Raw genomic sequence first — 16591 nt, 5'->3', positions numbered from 1 at the left:
CTCGTCAAAGACTACGGAAAGTGTCCGTGAAGTTCTGGACACTAGAGACTACGGGATCGTCCCGCTCCCACAGGGGATTCACCCAGGAGAGAGCCTCTCCCTCCAGATGGGACACAATAAAGGCCACCTTGGCCTGATCAGTGGGATACTGTTGGGGCAATAGTTCGAAATGCAACCTGCACTGATTTAGGAAGCCCCTGCACAACTTTGGGTTGCCGCCATACCGAGGCGGTTTACCCAGCCTGGGTGACGGGGCAGGTACGGAATCGGAACCGCGGGACGGATCGCGCGCGGCAGCCGACTGCAGGGACAGCAACCGATCGTCGACCGAGGCCATGTAAGAGAGGATATGGGCTTGGGTGTCCCGTTGCTGAACCAGCTCCTGCTGGAGGCTGACCAGTTGGGAGGCGTTGCCAGGGTCAGCGGCCTGTAAGGCCGACAAGCGGGAATCCATGGTCTTCATAAAAGACATAATTCGGGTCTGGTTCTCCCTCAGGAATACCAACTCCTTTTGGGCGGCGGCCCGGCGGGGTCCATGGCCTGACTATTCTGTTACACTTCGGATGCCGGAAGCGAGAGTGGACCCACTGGACCGTGACGCCGAACTCTCCCCGAGCGAGCGCACCAAGTGGACCGACCCCTATACAGGGACCGTTAGGGAACAGACTCGAGGAGTTCAAGCGCCACGGCAGCCAGGACCAGGGGTCGGCTCAAGAGGGTAAGCGATGAAGAGGAGTGGTGGGAGATCCGAGGAGGAGACGGTGGGACGGCGGAACCAGCAGGAGGCAGGAGTGGGAGCAAAACTAAAAAGGAGAGAGGAAACCGAGGGTTAAACAGATGGCAGGAGCAGGAGACAAAGAGATAACACTATGGCACAGCAGGAAGCACAGAGACTGGGAGCACAGGGACAGGGAGCACAGAGACAGAGAGCACAAAGGCAGGCAGCACAGAGGGTTAACAGGATAGCAACTGCAACAGCAGCAAGCACGGCCTAGACACAAGAGACAATAACTCAATAGTCAGGCGCCTCCACTAGGGGAGGGCGGCCTGAAATACCTGGTGGAGGGCTCTGATAGGTCGCGAGGAGGTCCGAGCAGGTCACGCCGACAGGCGGCTATAGGCGCACGATCTAACCCTCCGGCGCGTGCGCAGAGGTACCATGCGCGCGGCCGAGGGAAGTGGAGGAGGGCGTCGGGAGGCCAGCTGCCGGAAAGCGCGCAGAGCGGGGGCGCACGTCAAGGCAGAGACTGAGGAGGAAGCCGGACCAGGAGCGGGGGGCGGTGAGTACAGCCGGGGAGCGCTACTAACAGGGGGCTATATAATGTGAGTGAAGGTACTGTGTAGGGCATCATAGTGTGTGTGATGGAACTGAGGGTGGGCATTGATATGGAAATTTTCTCTACTAGCAAAGACCTGATTTTCACAAGTGATTTGTATAAAAAATTTATTTAGAATAAGCGTTACAATTATAAAGGGATAGGATAAAGGATGAGATAAAAATAAATAACTGTCTATGAAGACTATACTAGTTTGTTACCTAAAGCCTACAGTATTTAAAAGGGAACCTGTCACCTGATTCATGCTGCCCAAACTGCAGTCAGCATGAATCAGAGACAGGCTGCATTGCAGCCCGGTATATTTTTCTCTGATATGCTCTTCAGTTTCAGAAAATATATACTTTAAAAATCCAAATGTGGACCGTAGCTAGAGATGAGATTAGTCAGGCTCTCCCCCTGTCCAACTTTTCCCAATGCTGTGCCAGGTGATTGACAGGTCTCTTCCATAGTGAGAGACCTGTCAATCACCTCTAACAGCTTTGGGAAAATCTAGCAGAGGGAGACTTTTGGAGAAACCAATCACCTGCAGCTGAGGTGGCAAAGATCTTTAAATTTGCTTACTCTGAAATGGCAGAGAATTTCAGAGAAAACAATATACCTGGCTGAAATTGTAGAGAGTCAGGCCCTGATTCATCCTGCCAACGGTTTGGACAGACAGTCAGGTTTGGAGTCAGTTAACAGGTTCCCTTTAAATCAAAATTCTCACAGCTGTGAGGTCTCTGCGCACTAATATTTTGTACATTAGCAACAATTAATCGGTGTATAAAAACCCACTCTTCTCATCAATCAACAGTCAACATTGTTCCTCACTTACATAGGAGAAGTCTGCATCTCAAGTCATTCTTATCAAAACATTTTCACAGTTCAACAGAGAAAAGTATAATGTAGATTACACACACACACATATATATATACACTAAAAAGAACATACTAATTGATTAACATAAGCAATATTGACAATTTAAATAATAATTATTTTCATTACTAGCATCCACCGTGGGAGCATCACATTGTATGAGGGAATGAACCATTAGGGGCATCATAATGTGCATGCGGTGAATACTGTAGGGAAAAGATCTATGGATGCATCATACTGGCTATAGGTGTTAGGAGTGGCGGAAGACACTAAATAAAAATAAATAAAGTGCCTTCACCACTCGGGGTCCACCGTGCAGTGGATGGAAAAACCGCAGCTAGAAGAGGCAGAACACTATGGCGGTAATGTGCACAGGGTTTGACTGCACCCAAAGTGCACCAACGCAAACTCTGTTATACTCACAGAGCTGCAGGCATACAGCATAAACTAAACGCGGAGTCTGTTCAGGGTCACAGACTCTCAGCGATACAGACACGGTATTAAAGGTCACAGAAGTAGCCTTAAACAACAGGACTACTCCTTCTAGACCTACCGTAAAGTAAGGCTCGTGGCGTCGCAACTGCGAACGCCCGGCAGAACTGCAACCGCAGTGCGGCGAGAACTGAGCCACAGAGAAAGGCACCGCTATGTCACAAGCGCGATGCAGGACGCTAGCTGCTGAAGTAGATGGAGCATAAGCGCGCTGGCGCTAGCGCTGCTACTGGCCGATACCCAAACACTCACACAGAGGGAAGGGGTTTCTTAATAAGTCAGTCACCAGTCCAAGAATCCATCACCATACACACAGCAGCAAGTATGAAAATACTAGCGCATGGCGGAACAGCCATGCGCACTTTTTATAGTGAACGGGACCTTCCAGAAATCTCCAGAGCCCTGGGCTGAACCAATGGAATCAGGAGCAGGACCTGAGCACCTGACTCCTGAACTCCAATGGGAGCTCATTCCATGAGCATGCTCAGAAGAAGGGACGAAAGACTTAGCCACCGGAGAGAGTTGCTGTAAAGCAATCTCTTCTGCAATCTCCTTTGCATTAAACACAGAGCAGGAGACTGCAGCATGTGAGGGTCTAGATTCCTGCCTAGCAATGGCCGAAATCTGACTCCTAACAATAGGGCAGTGCAAGGGCATCATACAGTGTGGATAAAATCAAAGGGGATTGCAGTGGGAGGGACACTAAAGAGAAACATGTATGGCGCTACTTCGGTGTGTTAGCCAGAACACACTTCCCTCCCTCCCCCCCCCCCCCCCAAGTTTAAAAGCTGGAAAGTAATCTTTTCCATGACTGCGCCTATGCACCTTGACCCAATTAAATAATAGCTTTAGGTGTATTATCTGGATATTAATTGCTCTTCCATAACAAAAGGTCATTGGTAATTATATACAGTATATTTTCTAATAATCATTTAGTGCTCTAACATTCCCATTCTCTTGTAGACATGTGTCTTTACTTGACTACAATGTGTATTCTTGTACATATTTGTCAATTAAATGGCTACTTCCCTGTGTGAGTTCTTTGATGTCTAATAGCATTTGACTTTTGATTAAAACACTTGCCACATTCTGAACATGTAAATGGCTTCTTTCCTGTGTGAATTTTAAGATGCGAAACAAGAGATGATTTATTACTAAAACATTTCCCACACTCTGAGCAAGAAAATGGCTTGTCCCCTGTGTGAATTCTCTGATGTGTAACAAGATTTGATTTCTGATTAAAACATTTTCCACATTGTGAACATGAGAATGGCTTCTCCCTAGTGTGAGTTCTCTGATGCGTAACAAGATTTGTTTTCTTTGTAAAACATTTTCCACATTCTGAACATGAGAATGGCTTCTCCCCTGTGTGACTTCTCTGATGTATAACAAGATTTGTTTTCTCTGTAAAACATTTCCCACATTGTGAACAAGAATATGGCATCTCTCCTGTGTGAGTTCTCTGATGAATAACAAGATTTGTTTTCTTTGTAAAACATTTCCCACATTCCAAACATGAAAATGGCTTCTCCCCAGTGTGAATTTTTTGATGTTTAACAAGATTTGTTTTCTCTGTAAAACATTTCCCACATTCCAAACATGAAAATGGCTTCTCCCCTGTATGAATTTTCTGATGTTTAATAAGATTTGTTTTCTCTGTAAAACATTTCCCACATTCTGAACAACAATATGGCTTCTCTCCTGTGTGAATTCTCTGATGTATAATAAGATTTATATTCCACTTAAAACATTTGCCACATTCCAAACATGAAAATGGCTTACCCCCTGTGTGAATTCTCTGATGTGTCACAAGTTGGAATTTCTCACTATAACATTTCCCACATTCTGAACATGAAAATGGCTTCTCTGTAATGTGAGCCATTTGATGTTCAGCAGCCCTGCTGTGGCTTTTGCTTAGCACATCAGTCTTTGATGAAGCAGAAGAAAGGACTTGTTGAAAAGGATTAGATGAAAGATTTTTTCTTTGAAGGACTTGAGGCTTATCTGGGATAATAGCATGTTCTTCGCATGTTTCATGTTCTTCTGCTATAAAATCTGAAAATATCAGAAATCCTCCTGGGCTCATGGTACAGTCATCTGCCAAGAATAAAATAGATTTTTTTCTCCATAACACTGCCTTGAACCTATATAATATATTTTGTAACATTTCCTTACACATGTTAATGCAATTCAATTATTAGAATGTTTAAGCTGGGCCGTTTAGGCCCAGTAGCTTACTTTTTGCAAACAATTGTAATTACAATGTTGTGCATTTTTCATATTTTACTTTGCAATTTTGAAAAAAACTTGTAAAAGTTTATTTATTCGAGTTCCTCCATATGATTTGCTCAAAGGCCTAAAAGGCCCGGGTTATGTGAAAGTGTATATTTCAGAAGTCACGAGTAAGACAGTGGATTACAAAGCAGGATTACAAAGCAGAAACATTTAGATTACTTTACGCCACCAGGTTGTGCTGTTTCAATTATTCATAACTCTTCTGAAGTCGTCTTATCCATAGTTTCAATACTTTAAAACATCCGCATCTGAAGGATGGGAGCAGGAGTGGAAGGGACAATGGCTGTTTCGCGCTGCAGTAGCGCTTCTACTGGTCAAGCGCTACTGCAGTGCGAAACGGCTGTCGTCCCTTCCACTCCTGCTCCCATCCTCCCGACGCTGATGTTTTAAAATATTGGAATAAAGAAGTTTTTTTATCGTGAGTGCCATCAGTTTCTTTCAGTTTTGGCATTTATTGTGGCTGTTTTCTTTGTAGGGGCACCCCGTTATACGGAGCATTCATTGCTGTATATATGCCTGCAGCTTAGTTCACGCAACACCTGTGCATCGAGTGGGTTTCCCCGCTGTGCGGATTCACACTTCTTTGGAGTTATCAATAGTTTCATGTTTCCTTGCGCCGGTCACCAATTATATCCAGTGATATATTCAGTGGAGGATCTTAAACCTCAATCAGACATGATTTTTAATTACTGTATATATAAAAACTAAAGTAACTGACTTTTCAATGTGATGGATCCATTTTTGATCAGCGTGTCAGTGTTTTATCTGTCTGACATCTGTTTTTTTCTCAAACATAAAAACAGAAAGCTTTTCTTACCAACTGGTCAGTGAAGAATGGACAGCACTTTGATGACATATGTATTGTTTCTGACTGGTATCAGCTGATTTTTTTTTTACAGTCCCATTTGCTTGAGTAGGTGAATTTGAGAGTTTGAATCATAGATGAGATTAAAAATGGACTTGTATCCCACCATCTCTGACTTTTTAAAGGGAACCATGTCACCCCCTAGGGCGTTTTTCAGTTAAAGAGCCACCTTCAGCAGCACTAAGGCTGCATTCTGTGAAGGTGGCTCTTCTTTTTCTGACCCTCAGTATCGCTGAAATATCGACATTTATAATTAGCTCCTCATACCTGTAATGTGTCCCACAGGTATGATGTGTCCTCCTCTATCAGCCTCCTACCATCTGTCAATCATGCCTGTCCAGTGCCTCGGCGCCGCCCACGATCTGTCAATCATGATGCCCCATGCGTGGCTGCCTCCTCTTGATTCGAATCCTGGCGCCTGCGCTGTGACAAGTGTTCTCGGGCATGCGCAGTGCGCGCTGTCTGAGAACCGACATGAGGCTATTGCGCCTTGGCATTGTGGAGGCCCCAGATCCCGCCCCGCAGTGTGCTATGATGTATTCACACTGCGGGGCTGGGGCATCCGCAACACGCAGGCGCAATAGCCTGATGTGGGTTCTCGGGCAGCGCGCACTGCGCATGCCTGAGAACACTTGTCACAGTGCAGGCGCCAGGATTCAAATCAAGAGGAGGCAGCTACGCATGGGGCATCATGATTGACAGATCGTGGGTGGCGCTGAGGCATCGGACATGCATAATTGATGGATGGTAGGCGGCTGATAGAGGGGGACACATCATAGCTGTTGGACACATTACAGGTATGAGGAGCTACTTATAAAAGTCGATATTTCAACGTTACTGGGGGTCAGAAAAAGAAAAGCCACCTTCACAGAGTGCAGCCTTAGTGCTGCTGAAGGTGGCTCTTTAACTGAAAAACACCCTGGGGGGGTGACAGGTTCCCTTTGACACTTATATTGTACAAGTGATAAAGACATATCTGTACACACCGGTATATTTTGCTTATAAACAAGAATAATATTGAGGTTTTAGGCTGAGAAAACTCTTGTACATGACAGTGCATCCTGCGGTTAGTCGGTAATGTTTTTGTCTCCGTTTCTCGTTGGTCCTGAATTAGAATCTGCGACAAGAACAAGCTTCACAACTATATTTCGAGACATCCACTGAGCACAACGTTCAATGTTAGACAGGACTGTTAATGTGTCTCCATACAAAACAGTGCAATACATTTTTCTTTAAAAAAGGAACTTTTGTGAGTAAAATCCACATGAAAAAATGCCATGTGAACCTAAAAATGTAACATAGAATTCTTCAAGCCAGTGATTGAGAAAAAAAATGTGACTTCTCTTCACATTTACTGGTCAATACTCACTTGAGTCATCATCTGCAGGAATCTCCTCCTTACACCGCTCAACACACCTCACGTACATCTCTGTAGTAGTATTATAGGTCAGATCTTCACCCTAAAACAAATACAGTATTTACAAGTCACAGACAGATAGAGAAGTCATTTGAAATTATTTTGAACGGAAAACATCATAAATGAACATAACGATCAAAAATGCCTTGGCAGCAGTAGTTATCACATAGTTGCAGGTCTCCTGCATAAATCCAACCTATCGGCTCATAATTGTAACCAGTAGTCTAAATAACCAGAGTTTGTGAGAAGATCCAGCCAACATCTAATGTCTATGATCAGCTATATCCTATCACCTCTACCAAGTATAAAACATACATTCAATGGTCACTATACTAGACACAAGTATTATTATTATTATTTATTGTTATAGCGCCATTTATTCCATGGCGCTTTACATGTGAGGAGGGGTATACATAAAAACAAGTACAATAATCTTAAACAATACAAGTCATAACTGGTACAGGAGGAGAGAGGACCCTGCCCGCGAGGGCTCACAATCTTCAAGGGATGGGTGATAATACAGTAGGCGAGGGTAGAGCTGGTCGTGCAGCGGTTTGGTCGATCGGTGGTTACTGCAGGTTATAGGCTTGTCGGAAGAGGTGGGTCTTCAGGCTCTTTTTGAAGGTTTCGATGGTAGGTGAGAGTCTGATATGTTGTGGTAGAGAGTTCCAGAGTAGGGGTGATGCGCGAGAGAAATCTTGTATGCGATTGTGGGAAGAGGAGATAAGAGGGGAGTAAAGAAGGAGATCTTGTGAGGATCGGAGGTTGCGTGCAGGAAAGTACCGGGAGACGAGGTCACAGATGTATGGAGGAGACAGGTTGTGGATTGCTTTGTATGTCATGGTTAGGGTTTTGTAATGGAGTCTCTGGGCAGTTGGGAGCCAGTGAAGGGATTGACAGAGGGGAGAAGCTGGGGAATAGCGGGGGGACAGGTGGATTAGTCGGGCAGCAGAGTTTAGAATAGATTGGAGGGGTGCGAGAGTGTTTGAGGGGAGGCCACAGAGCATGAGGTTGCAGTAGTCAAGGCGAGAGATGATGAGGGCATGGACTAGGGTTTTTGCAGATTCTTGGGTGAGGAATGAACGGATGCGTGAAATATTTTTGAGTTGAAGTCGGCAGGAAGTGGAAAGGGTTTGGATATGTGGTTTGAAGGAGAGTTCAGCGTCAAGGATTACTCCGAGGCAGCGAGCTTGTGGGACTGGGGAGAGTGGGCAGTCATTTACTGTAATTGATAGGTTCGTAGGGGGGGTCACGTGAGATGGGGGAAAGATGATGAATTCTGTTTTGTCCATGTTGAGTTTCAGATATCTAGTGGAGAAGAAGGATGAAATAGTGGACAGACATTGAGGGATTCTGGTTAGTAGGGAGGTGATATCTGGTCCAGAGATGTAGATCTGTGTGTCATCAGCATAAAGATGATACTGAAAGTCATGAGATTCTATGAGCTGTCCCAGGCTAAAGGTGTAAATAGAGAACAGCAGGGGCCCAAGGACTGAACCTTGTGGGACTCCGACAGATAGGGGGCGAGGTGAGGAGGTGGTGTGTGAGTGGGAGACGCTGAATGTCCGGTCTGTTAGGTATGATGAGATCCAGGAGAGGGCCAAGTCTGTGATGCCGAGGGATGAGAGGGTCTGTAATAATAGGGAATGGTCCACTGTGTCAAAGGCAGCCGACAGGTCCAGGAGGAGGAGGACAGAGTAGTGTCGCTTGCTCTTGGCAGTTAAGAGGTCATTGGTGACCTTAGTAAGGGCAGTTTCAGTGGAGTGGTGTGACCGGAAGCCAGATTGTAAGCGGTCGAAGAGGGAGCAAGAAGAGAGATGGGAGGACAGTTCAAGGTAGACGTGTTGTTCCAGTAGCTTGGAGGCGTATGGGAGAAGTGATATAGGGCGATAGCTAGATACAGAGGATGGGTCAAGAGAGGGCTTTTTGAGGATAGGTGTGATGGAGGCATGTTTAAAGCTTGAGGGGAAAACACCAGTTGTTAGTGACAGGTTGAAGAGATGGGTTAGGGTTGGGATGAAGACTGTGGTGAGGTTTGGGATGAAGTGGGATGGGATCGGGTCGAGTGCACAGGTGGTGAGATGTGATCTTGAGAGTAGAGTGGAGAGTCGATGGTAATGGTAATGGTGGAGAAGTTGGTTTTGAAGGTGGAGGGCTGGGAAGTCGGGAGGAAGGGCTCTGGGGGTTGTTGACCAAAACTGTCCCTGATGTTATCAATTTTCTGCTTGAAAAATGAGGCAAAGTCTTCAGCTGAGATGAGTGGGGAGGGAGGAGGTGCTGGGGGGCGGAGGAGAGAATTGAAGGTGTTGAATAACTGTTTAGGGTTGTGAGACAGGGAGGATATGAGAGATGAGAAGTAGGTTTGTTTAGCTGTGGCGAGTGTGGTCTTGAAAGTAGTGAGGGACTGTTTGAATGCGATGAAGTGCTTGTTGGAGTGGGATCTTTTCCATCTGCGCTCAGCAGCCCTGGAAGCTCGCCTCAGCTCTTTGGTCAGGCTGGTGTGCCAGGGCTGTCTGTTGATTTTGCGAGTTTTGGTATGTGTAAGTGGGGCAGCGGATTCCAAAGCTACAGCTATTGTGGTGTTATATAGAGCGGCAGCGTCATCCGCATGCAGTATGCAGTATTGTATTGGACCTTTTTTGACCTTCAGAATCTCAGCTATTCATTGCATCTTAAATTGTACTAGGTGTTGAAATACAGTAATTCTGTATGAATATTGGCCCACGCTGAAACAATGGCTTCTTATACATGATGCGAACTAGATGGAGAGTCTGACATGCTCTGAATAAACCATTCTACCCTCTCCCAGAAATGCTCTATAGCCTTATAATCCGGGGACTGTGAAGACCGGGGAAGCAGGAAAAACAATGCTGTCATGTTCTTGGAAGCATTCCATGACTATGTGACCAATGAGGCATGGTGCACTGTCCTTCTACCATTGGGTAAATGGTTAATATGGAGTGATGAACTAAGTGGGCCAAAACGGTTAATTAAACTCCAGTGTACAAACATCCATCAATAGTTATAAGAGGACCAAGTAAGAGCCATGAAAACATTCCCTGCAAATTACTCCACCTCTAACAGTCTGACAAGTCTGACACGTTAATACCTGAAAATAAAGAATACATGGTGTGAGAATCATGTGGGAATAGTGGATGAGGGCCGGTATATCTCGCCAAGATTCCTTTCCTATGTGGCCTAGTCTGGTCAGTATCGCACCTGCTTGCTAATGAATAATGGGAGGTGGATATAAAAGGATGCCAGGTGGTTGTGTGAGTGTCTCAGCCTGGGAACACAGAGAGCCTGTCTGTGTGAGAGACACACGTGAGTGAGAGCAGTGCCCACTGCAACTGTGGTTTGGCTGGACGGGAGAAGCCCGCCAGTTGGTAGTTAGGTTGTACTTTGTTTAGTTAGTGCCGGACAGGCAAGGATTTGTTTTATGTTTTATTTCCTTTATGCATTGCTTTCACCGTTAATAAACCTGACCCAGTGTCAGTTATACCCGAATCCCAGCTCTGCGCCTGAGTTTCATGCTGAACGCACGTGACCTTTGACCCCAGCAAAGGCGATCCCGGAGAGTTTTATCACATTGTGGTGGAGAACGCGGGCATCACGTTGCAAGCATGAGCATGGAGGACGTGGTGAAAGCGTTGGTACAGTCCACCGCCGTCCAGCAAGAAGCTAATCGGGTGATGATGGCCCAGCTGAAGGAGTTGGTGGACATGACAGCTACCGATCGTTCGCTTCTCCAGCAGGTGGCGCAGCGCCTGGCAAGCCTACATGAGGTTAACCTGGAAGCCGAGTCGAGAGTGATTCACGTGAGTCGGTAATGGCTGAAGATGACGACCGAAGATGACGTCGAGGCATACCTGACCACGTTTGAACGGACGGCGGTACGAGAAAAATGGCCGAAGGCACGATGGGCCGGCCTGATTGCCCCGTTTCTTACCGGTGAGGCCCAAAAGGCTTATTATGACTTAGAGCCTGAAGCTGCGCAGGACTTTGACAAACTGAAAGCCGAGATCTTGGCCCGGCTGGGAGTGACGACCGCTGTCCGTGCACAGAGAGTGCATCAATGGACTTATCAGCCGGATAAACCACCGCGGTCACAGATGTTCGACCTGATCCACGTGACGAAGAAGTGGCTACAACCCGAGGTGCTGACAGCGCCAGAGATAATCCAGAGAGTCGTCATGGACAAGTACCTGAGAGCTCTACCGCCAGCCCTGAGGAAGTGGGTAAGCCATGGAAATCCTACGACGGCAGATCAACTGGTGGATCTGGTTGAACGTTACTCCGTGGCGGAAGGACTCCGAGACGACGTTACCCCACCTCGTTCTTCATCATCTCCACGTGGAACCGGTAAGACTGTTCCAGGGAGTAGGGGAGATGGAAAAATCCCTAAGACAGTGGGGGAGGAAAATGGGACTGCCCGCACTGCGAGGCCGAGAGTAACGAACTATGGTCTAAGCAAGGGGCCCGTTAGGTGTTTCCGCTGCCAAGAGTTGGGACATATTGCTGCGAACTGTCCGGTCACTACTGAACCCATGCAGTGCGACGTCAGACTCAAAAAACCGCATGTCTATGGTTGCACGGGTAGTGAGTGTGAATGCCGGTCAAAAGGATGCGGAAAAACACTTGTGTGATTTAACTGTTGATGGCAAAAATGTGGTGGCATTGTTAGACTCGGGAAGTGTGGTGACTCTGGTGAAGGCCAGTCTGGTGTCAGCCCCGACTGGACCATCAGACAAATTTTCTGTAATGTGTGTGCATGGAGACACCTGTTCGTACCTCACCACGGTCATATGCATTACTACTTCCTATGGGTCTGTGCAACATAAAGTGGGACTCGTCCCGGCGTTATTGCATGATGTTATCCTGGGCCGGGATTTTCCCCACTTCTGGCAATTGTGGGAGAATCAGTTGATGCCCTTGGGTAATCGTGTACATGATTCTTCTCCCAGGGTGCGTGGGGGTCCCGAACCCCTGGAAGAGGTCTCCCCGGAAGACTCGGGGGAAGAGTCTGCTGGAAATGACCTGCAGTTCCCGTTTTCAGTCATGGCGGGTGATACGGAGGAGACCGGGGAAGAGGAGGAGGCCGACAGCCGTCCACCTCCCCGTTTGCCGGATTTAGAAGTTCAGAAAGATGACTTCCAAAGCGAGCAAATAAAGGATCCTACCCTTTCTCAGGCTAGGACAAATGTAAAAGTGATAAACGGGGTACCCGTAGAACCTGGCTCTAGGCTGGCATATCCTTACATGGTTCTGGAGAATGATTTACTCTATCAGATAGAGAAAAAGGGGGAAGGTAAGGTGCAACTATTAGTCGTGCCAAAACCCTACCGGCGGCAGGTGCTGGACCTGGCCCACGGACAAGTGATGGGAGGTCACCTGGGAGTCCAGAAAACCACCGAAAGGATATTACACTGTTTTGTTTGGCCAGGCATGCATCACGATATTCGTGTATATTGTGAGTCTTTTCCTGACTGCCAAGCCTCTGCACCTAAGCCCCGGTTCTGTAGCCCTTTGGTACCCCTACCTATTATTGAAGTCCCGTTTGAGAAGATTGGGATGGATTTAGTTGGATCCCTTCCACGGTCTGCACGTGGACACCAACATATCCTGGTCATCTTGGATTATGCCACTCGTTACCCGGAGGCCATCCGTTTGCGTAACACGGCCACCAAGACGATTGCCAAGGAACTGGTGCATGTGTTTAGTCGGGTCGGTATACCAAAACATACTCACCGACCAGGGGACTCCCTTTATGTCCAGGGTAATGAAGGAGCTCTGCCGATTGTTACAAATCAAACCGTTACGCACATCCGTGTATCATCCTCAAACAGACGGGTTGGTCGAACGGTTCAATAAAACTCTGAAGCAGATGCTGAGAAAGGTGATAGACAAGGATGGGAAGAACTGGGACTATTTACTTCCGTATTTGCTTTTTGCCATCAGGGAAGTACCCCAGTCTTCCACGGGATTCTCGCCTTTCGAGTTATTGTACGCCCGACGTCCTCGCGGACTGTTAGACGCTGCAAAAGAAACCTGGGAGGGTCAGGTCACTCCGTTTAAAACGGTGATAGATCACGTCACACAAATGCAGGACCGTATTGCGGCTGTTATGCCTATAGTCAAAGAACACATGATGCAGGCTCAAGGAGCCCAAAAAAGAATCTATGATAGGGGCGCCAAGATCCGTACGTTTGCACCCGGAGATAGGGTGTTGATCCTGGTCCCCACGGTGGACAGTAAGTTCCTGGCAAAGTGGCAGGGCCCCTTTGAGATTAAGGAAAGAGTTGGTGAAGTAAACTACAAAGTATACCAGGCAGGTAAGCGGAAACCTGAACAGATTTATCATGTAAATCTGATAAAACCCTGGAAAGATCGGTCTGCCTTGTCAGCGGAGCTGGCCCGTCCCGTCTGCTCGCATACCGTACCGGAGGTACGGGTTGCAGAGACTCTCTCGGAGCGGCAAAAGACTGAGGTCAGGCAGTTTCTACTTCACAACCAAAAGTTTTTCTCAGAAAAACCCGGGCAGACTACGCTAATGAAACATGACATCGTAACAGAACCTGGTGTCACAGTTCACGTAAAGCCCTACCGAATCCCGGAAGCGCGCCGTGAAGCCGTTTCCCGAGAAGTGAAGGCAATGTTAGAGTTAGGTGTCATTGAGGAATCGCACAGTGCTTGGTCCAGCCCGATTGTGCTAATTCCTAAACCGGACGGCACCATCCGGTTCTGCAATGACTTCAGGAAACTGAATGCGGTCTCAAAATTTGATGCCTACCCTATGCCCCGGGTCGACGAGTTAATAGATCGGTTAGGAAAAGCCCGGTATATTACGACCCTAGACCTAACAAAGGGGTATTGGCAGATCCCTCTGGCGGAGGCTGCCAGAGAAAAGACGGCATTTGCTACCCCAGAAGGTCTATTTCAGTATGTGTATATGCCGTTTGGACAGCACGGAGCACCGGCGACCTTCCAGAGACTGATGGATCGAGTCCTGAGGCCACATAGGCAGTACGCTTCGGCCTATTTGGACGACATTGTCATTTACAGCTTGGACTGGGAGACTCATCTCCAGAAAGTACAAGCTGTGATTGACGACCTGTGGGAGGCAGGTCTAACCGCGAACCCCAAGAAATGTCACATCGGGCTAGAAGAAGCCCGGTATTTGGGGTATGTAATTGGGAGGGGTGTTGTTAAACCCCAGGTTGATAAGATTCAGGCGGTTCAGGACTGGCCACAACCTGTCAACAAGAAGCAGGTGCAAGCCTTCCTGGGGATCGCCGGCTATTATCACCGGTTCATACCCAATTTTGCAGCCATCGCTACCCCCCTGACAGATCTTACAAAAGGGAAAGACTCCGTCATGATTAAATGGAGTTTAGCAGCTGAAGAAGCCTTCCATAGCCTAAAACGGGCACTTTGCTCTCAGCCCGTACTGGTGACTCCGGACTTCCGCAGTGAGTTTGTGGTACAAACGGATGCCTCTGATACCGGTATCGGGGCAGTACTCTCACAAGTGAGGGACGGAGTGGAACACCCAGTCCTCTATCTCAGCAGGAAGCTGAATAAACACGAGCAAAGGTATGCAGTTGTAGAAAAAGAGTGCCTCGCCATTAAGTGGGCTCTAGAGGCCATCAAATATTACCTGGTGGGCCGAAAGTTCAGGCTGATCACGGACCATGCCCCTCTCAAGTGGATGCACTTGAACAAGGAACGGAATAGCCGGGTGACCCGGTGGTTCCTTGCCCTGCAGGCCTACACTTTTACGGTGGAGCACCGCCCAGGGGTACAGATGGGAAATGCAGATGCCCTGTCCCGAGTGCACTGTTTGGCGGGTGTCATTGCTCGACCGGAGAGGTCTGAGCAGAGGGGGGGATATGTGAGAATCATGTGGGAATAGTGGATGAGGGCAGGTATATCTCGCCAAGATTCCTTTCCTATGTGGCCTAGTCTGGTCAGTATCGCACCTGCTTGCTAATGAATAATGGGAGGTGGATATAAAAGGATGCCAGGTGGTTGTGTGAGTGTCTCAGCCTGGGAACACAGAGAGCCTGTCTGTGTGAGAGACACACGTGAGTGAGAGCAGTGCCCACTGCAACTGTGGTTTGGCTGGACGGGAGAAGCCCGCCAGTTGGTAGTTAGGTTGTACTTTGTTTAGTTAGTGCCGGACAGGCAAGGATTTTTTTTATGTTTTATTTCTTTATGCATTGCTTTCACCATTAATAAACCTGACCCAGTGTCAGTTATACCCGAATCCCAGCTCTGCGCCCGAGTTTCATGCTGAACGCACGTGACCTTTGACCCCAGAAAAGGCGATCCCGGACTGTTTTATCACAATGGAAACATGCTATTTGTGCCAAATTCCATCACTCTCATCAGGACAGTGCAACATAAATCTGAATTCATGTGGCTAGAAAATGTTTTTCCACTGCTCAGTAATAACTTTTGCTTTTTTTTCGCTTTAGACAGCAATGGCACCGGCACTGGTTGTCAGTTGCTATAGCCCATTTGTTTGAATCAACTAGTGATTTTTGACAAGTTAGTTTGTCACCAGTGCTTCATTTAGCTGCAATTTACGTAACCTGTTCCTCAGAACGGTTCTTGATATCTTTCTCGACAAGTTGTTTATGTTCACAAGATCCTCTCACATTGGATGTTTTTCTTCGATCACAACATTCACAGCATATTCAAGACATGATTGCACGTAAAATGGCAAATGGCAATTATTGAAGAAGTTTCTGGGTTAATATACTGTATTATAAATTAACATGCACCGTTAAAGTCGCTCAATCTTCCCTTACTAATGTGCATTCACACTGAAAAGTAATCTTTTACTTTTATGCTGGACTCTGGAGCCCTGTGTCCATTGTACAGGCTAAGGAAAGGACTGAAAATTCTAATAAATTGGTCCTTCTGTATAGAATACTGGTGGATAAAACAAGACTGGGTACAAGACCTTCACAGCCTTCTACATATCATAGGGAAGATCTATTGATACCTGCTTTTCATCTACCTGATGATTCCGAGGAACACTGGGATCTTCTTGTTTACAGTCCTGTGGAAGAAGAGGATGGGAATATCTCTCTGGCATTGTCCTCTCACTGGATAGAACTGGAGGAAACACATACAGGACTGAATTCATTCTTTACATACAGATAATTATAGGCCGTGTGTATTTAGTCCTGTCTATTACCTGGTGATGTGAGGGGCTGGGGAATCTCCATCATGACGTCCTTGTACAGATCTTTGTGTCCTTCTAAATACTCCCACTCCTTCATGGAGAAGTAGACGGTGACATCCTGAAACCTTATAGGAAT

The 16591-nt window shown here is 47.0% G+C and overlaps 1 protein-coding gene across 3 annotated transcripts in view; it reads right to left on the bottom strand.

Moving 5' to 3' along the window:
- Positions 1–541: 541 nt before the first annotated feature.
- LOC141050975 (uncharacterized) overlaps positions 542–16591 on the bottom strand; it is a 66119-nt gene continuing 50069 nt past the window's right edge. For all 3 annotated transcript variants that reach the window (XM_073547738.1, XM_073547740.1, XM_073547739.1), the window contains exons 4-7: positions 16468–16591; positions 16288–16385; positions 7215–7305; positions 542–4782 (exon numbers count right to left, since the gene is read on the bottom strand). In XM_073547738.1, the coding sequence (XP_073403839.1) occupies positions 3707–4782; positions 7215–7305; positions 16288–16385; positions 16468–16591 (1389 nt within the window). In that variant the 3' untranslated portion in view covers positions 542–3706. The remainder of the gene's footprint in view (positions 4783–7214; positions 7306–16287; positions 16386–16467) is intronic.

The sequence above is a fragment of the Dendrobates tinctorius genome, unplaced genomic scaffold (assembly GCF_039654945.1).
Source record: "Dendrobates tinctorius isolate UK_male_01 unplaced genomic scaffold, ASM3965494v1 ptg000155l, whole genome shotgun sequence".
NCBI lineage: Eukaryota > Metazoa > Chordata > Amphibia > Anura > Dendrobatidae > Dendrobates > Dendrobates tinctorius.
This window is presented reverse-complemented; position numbering and strand designations above follow the sequence as displayed.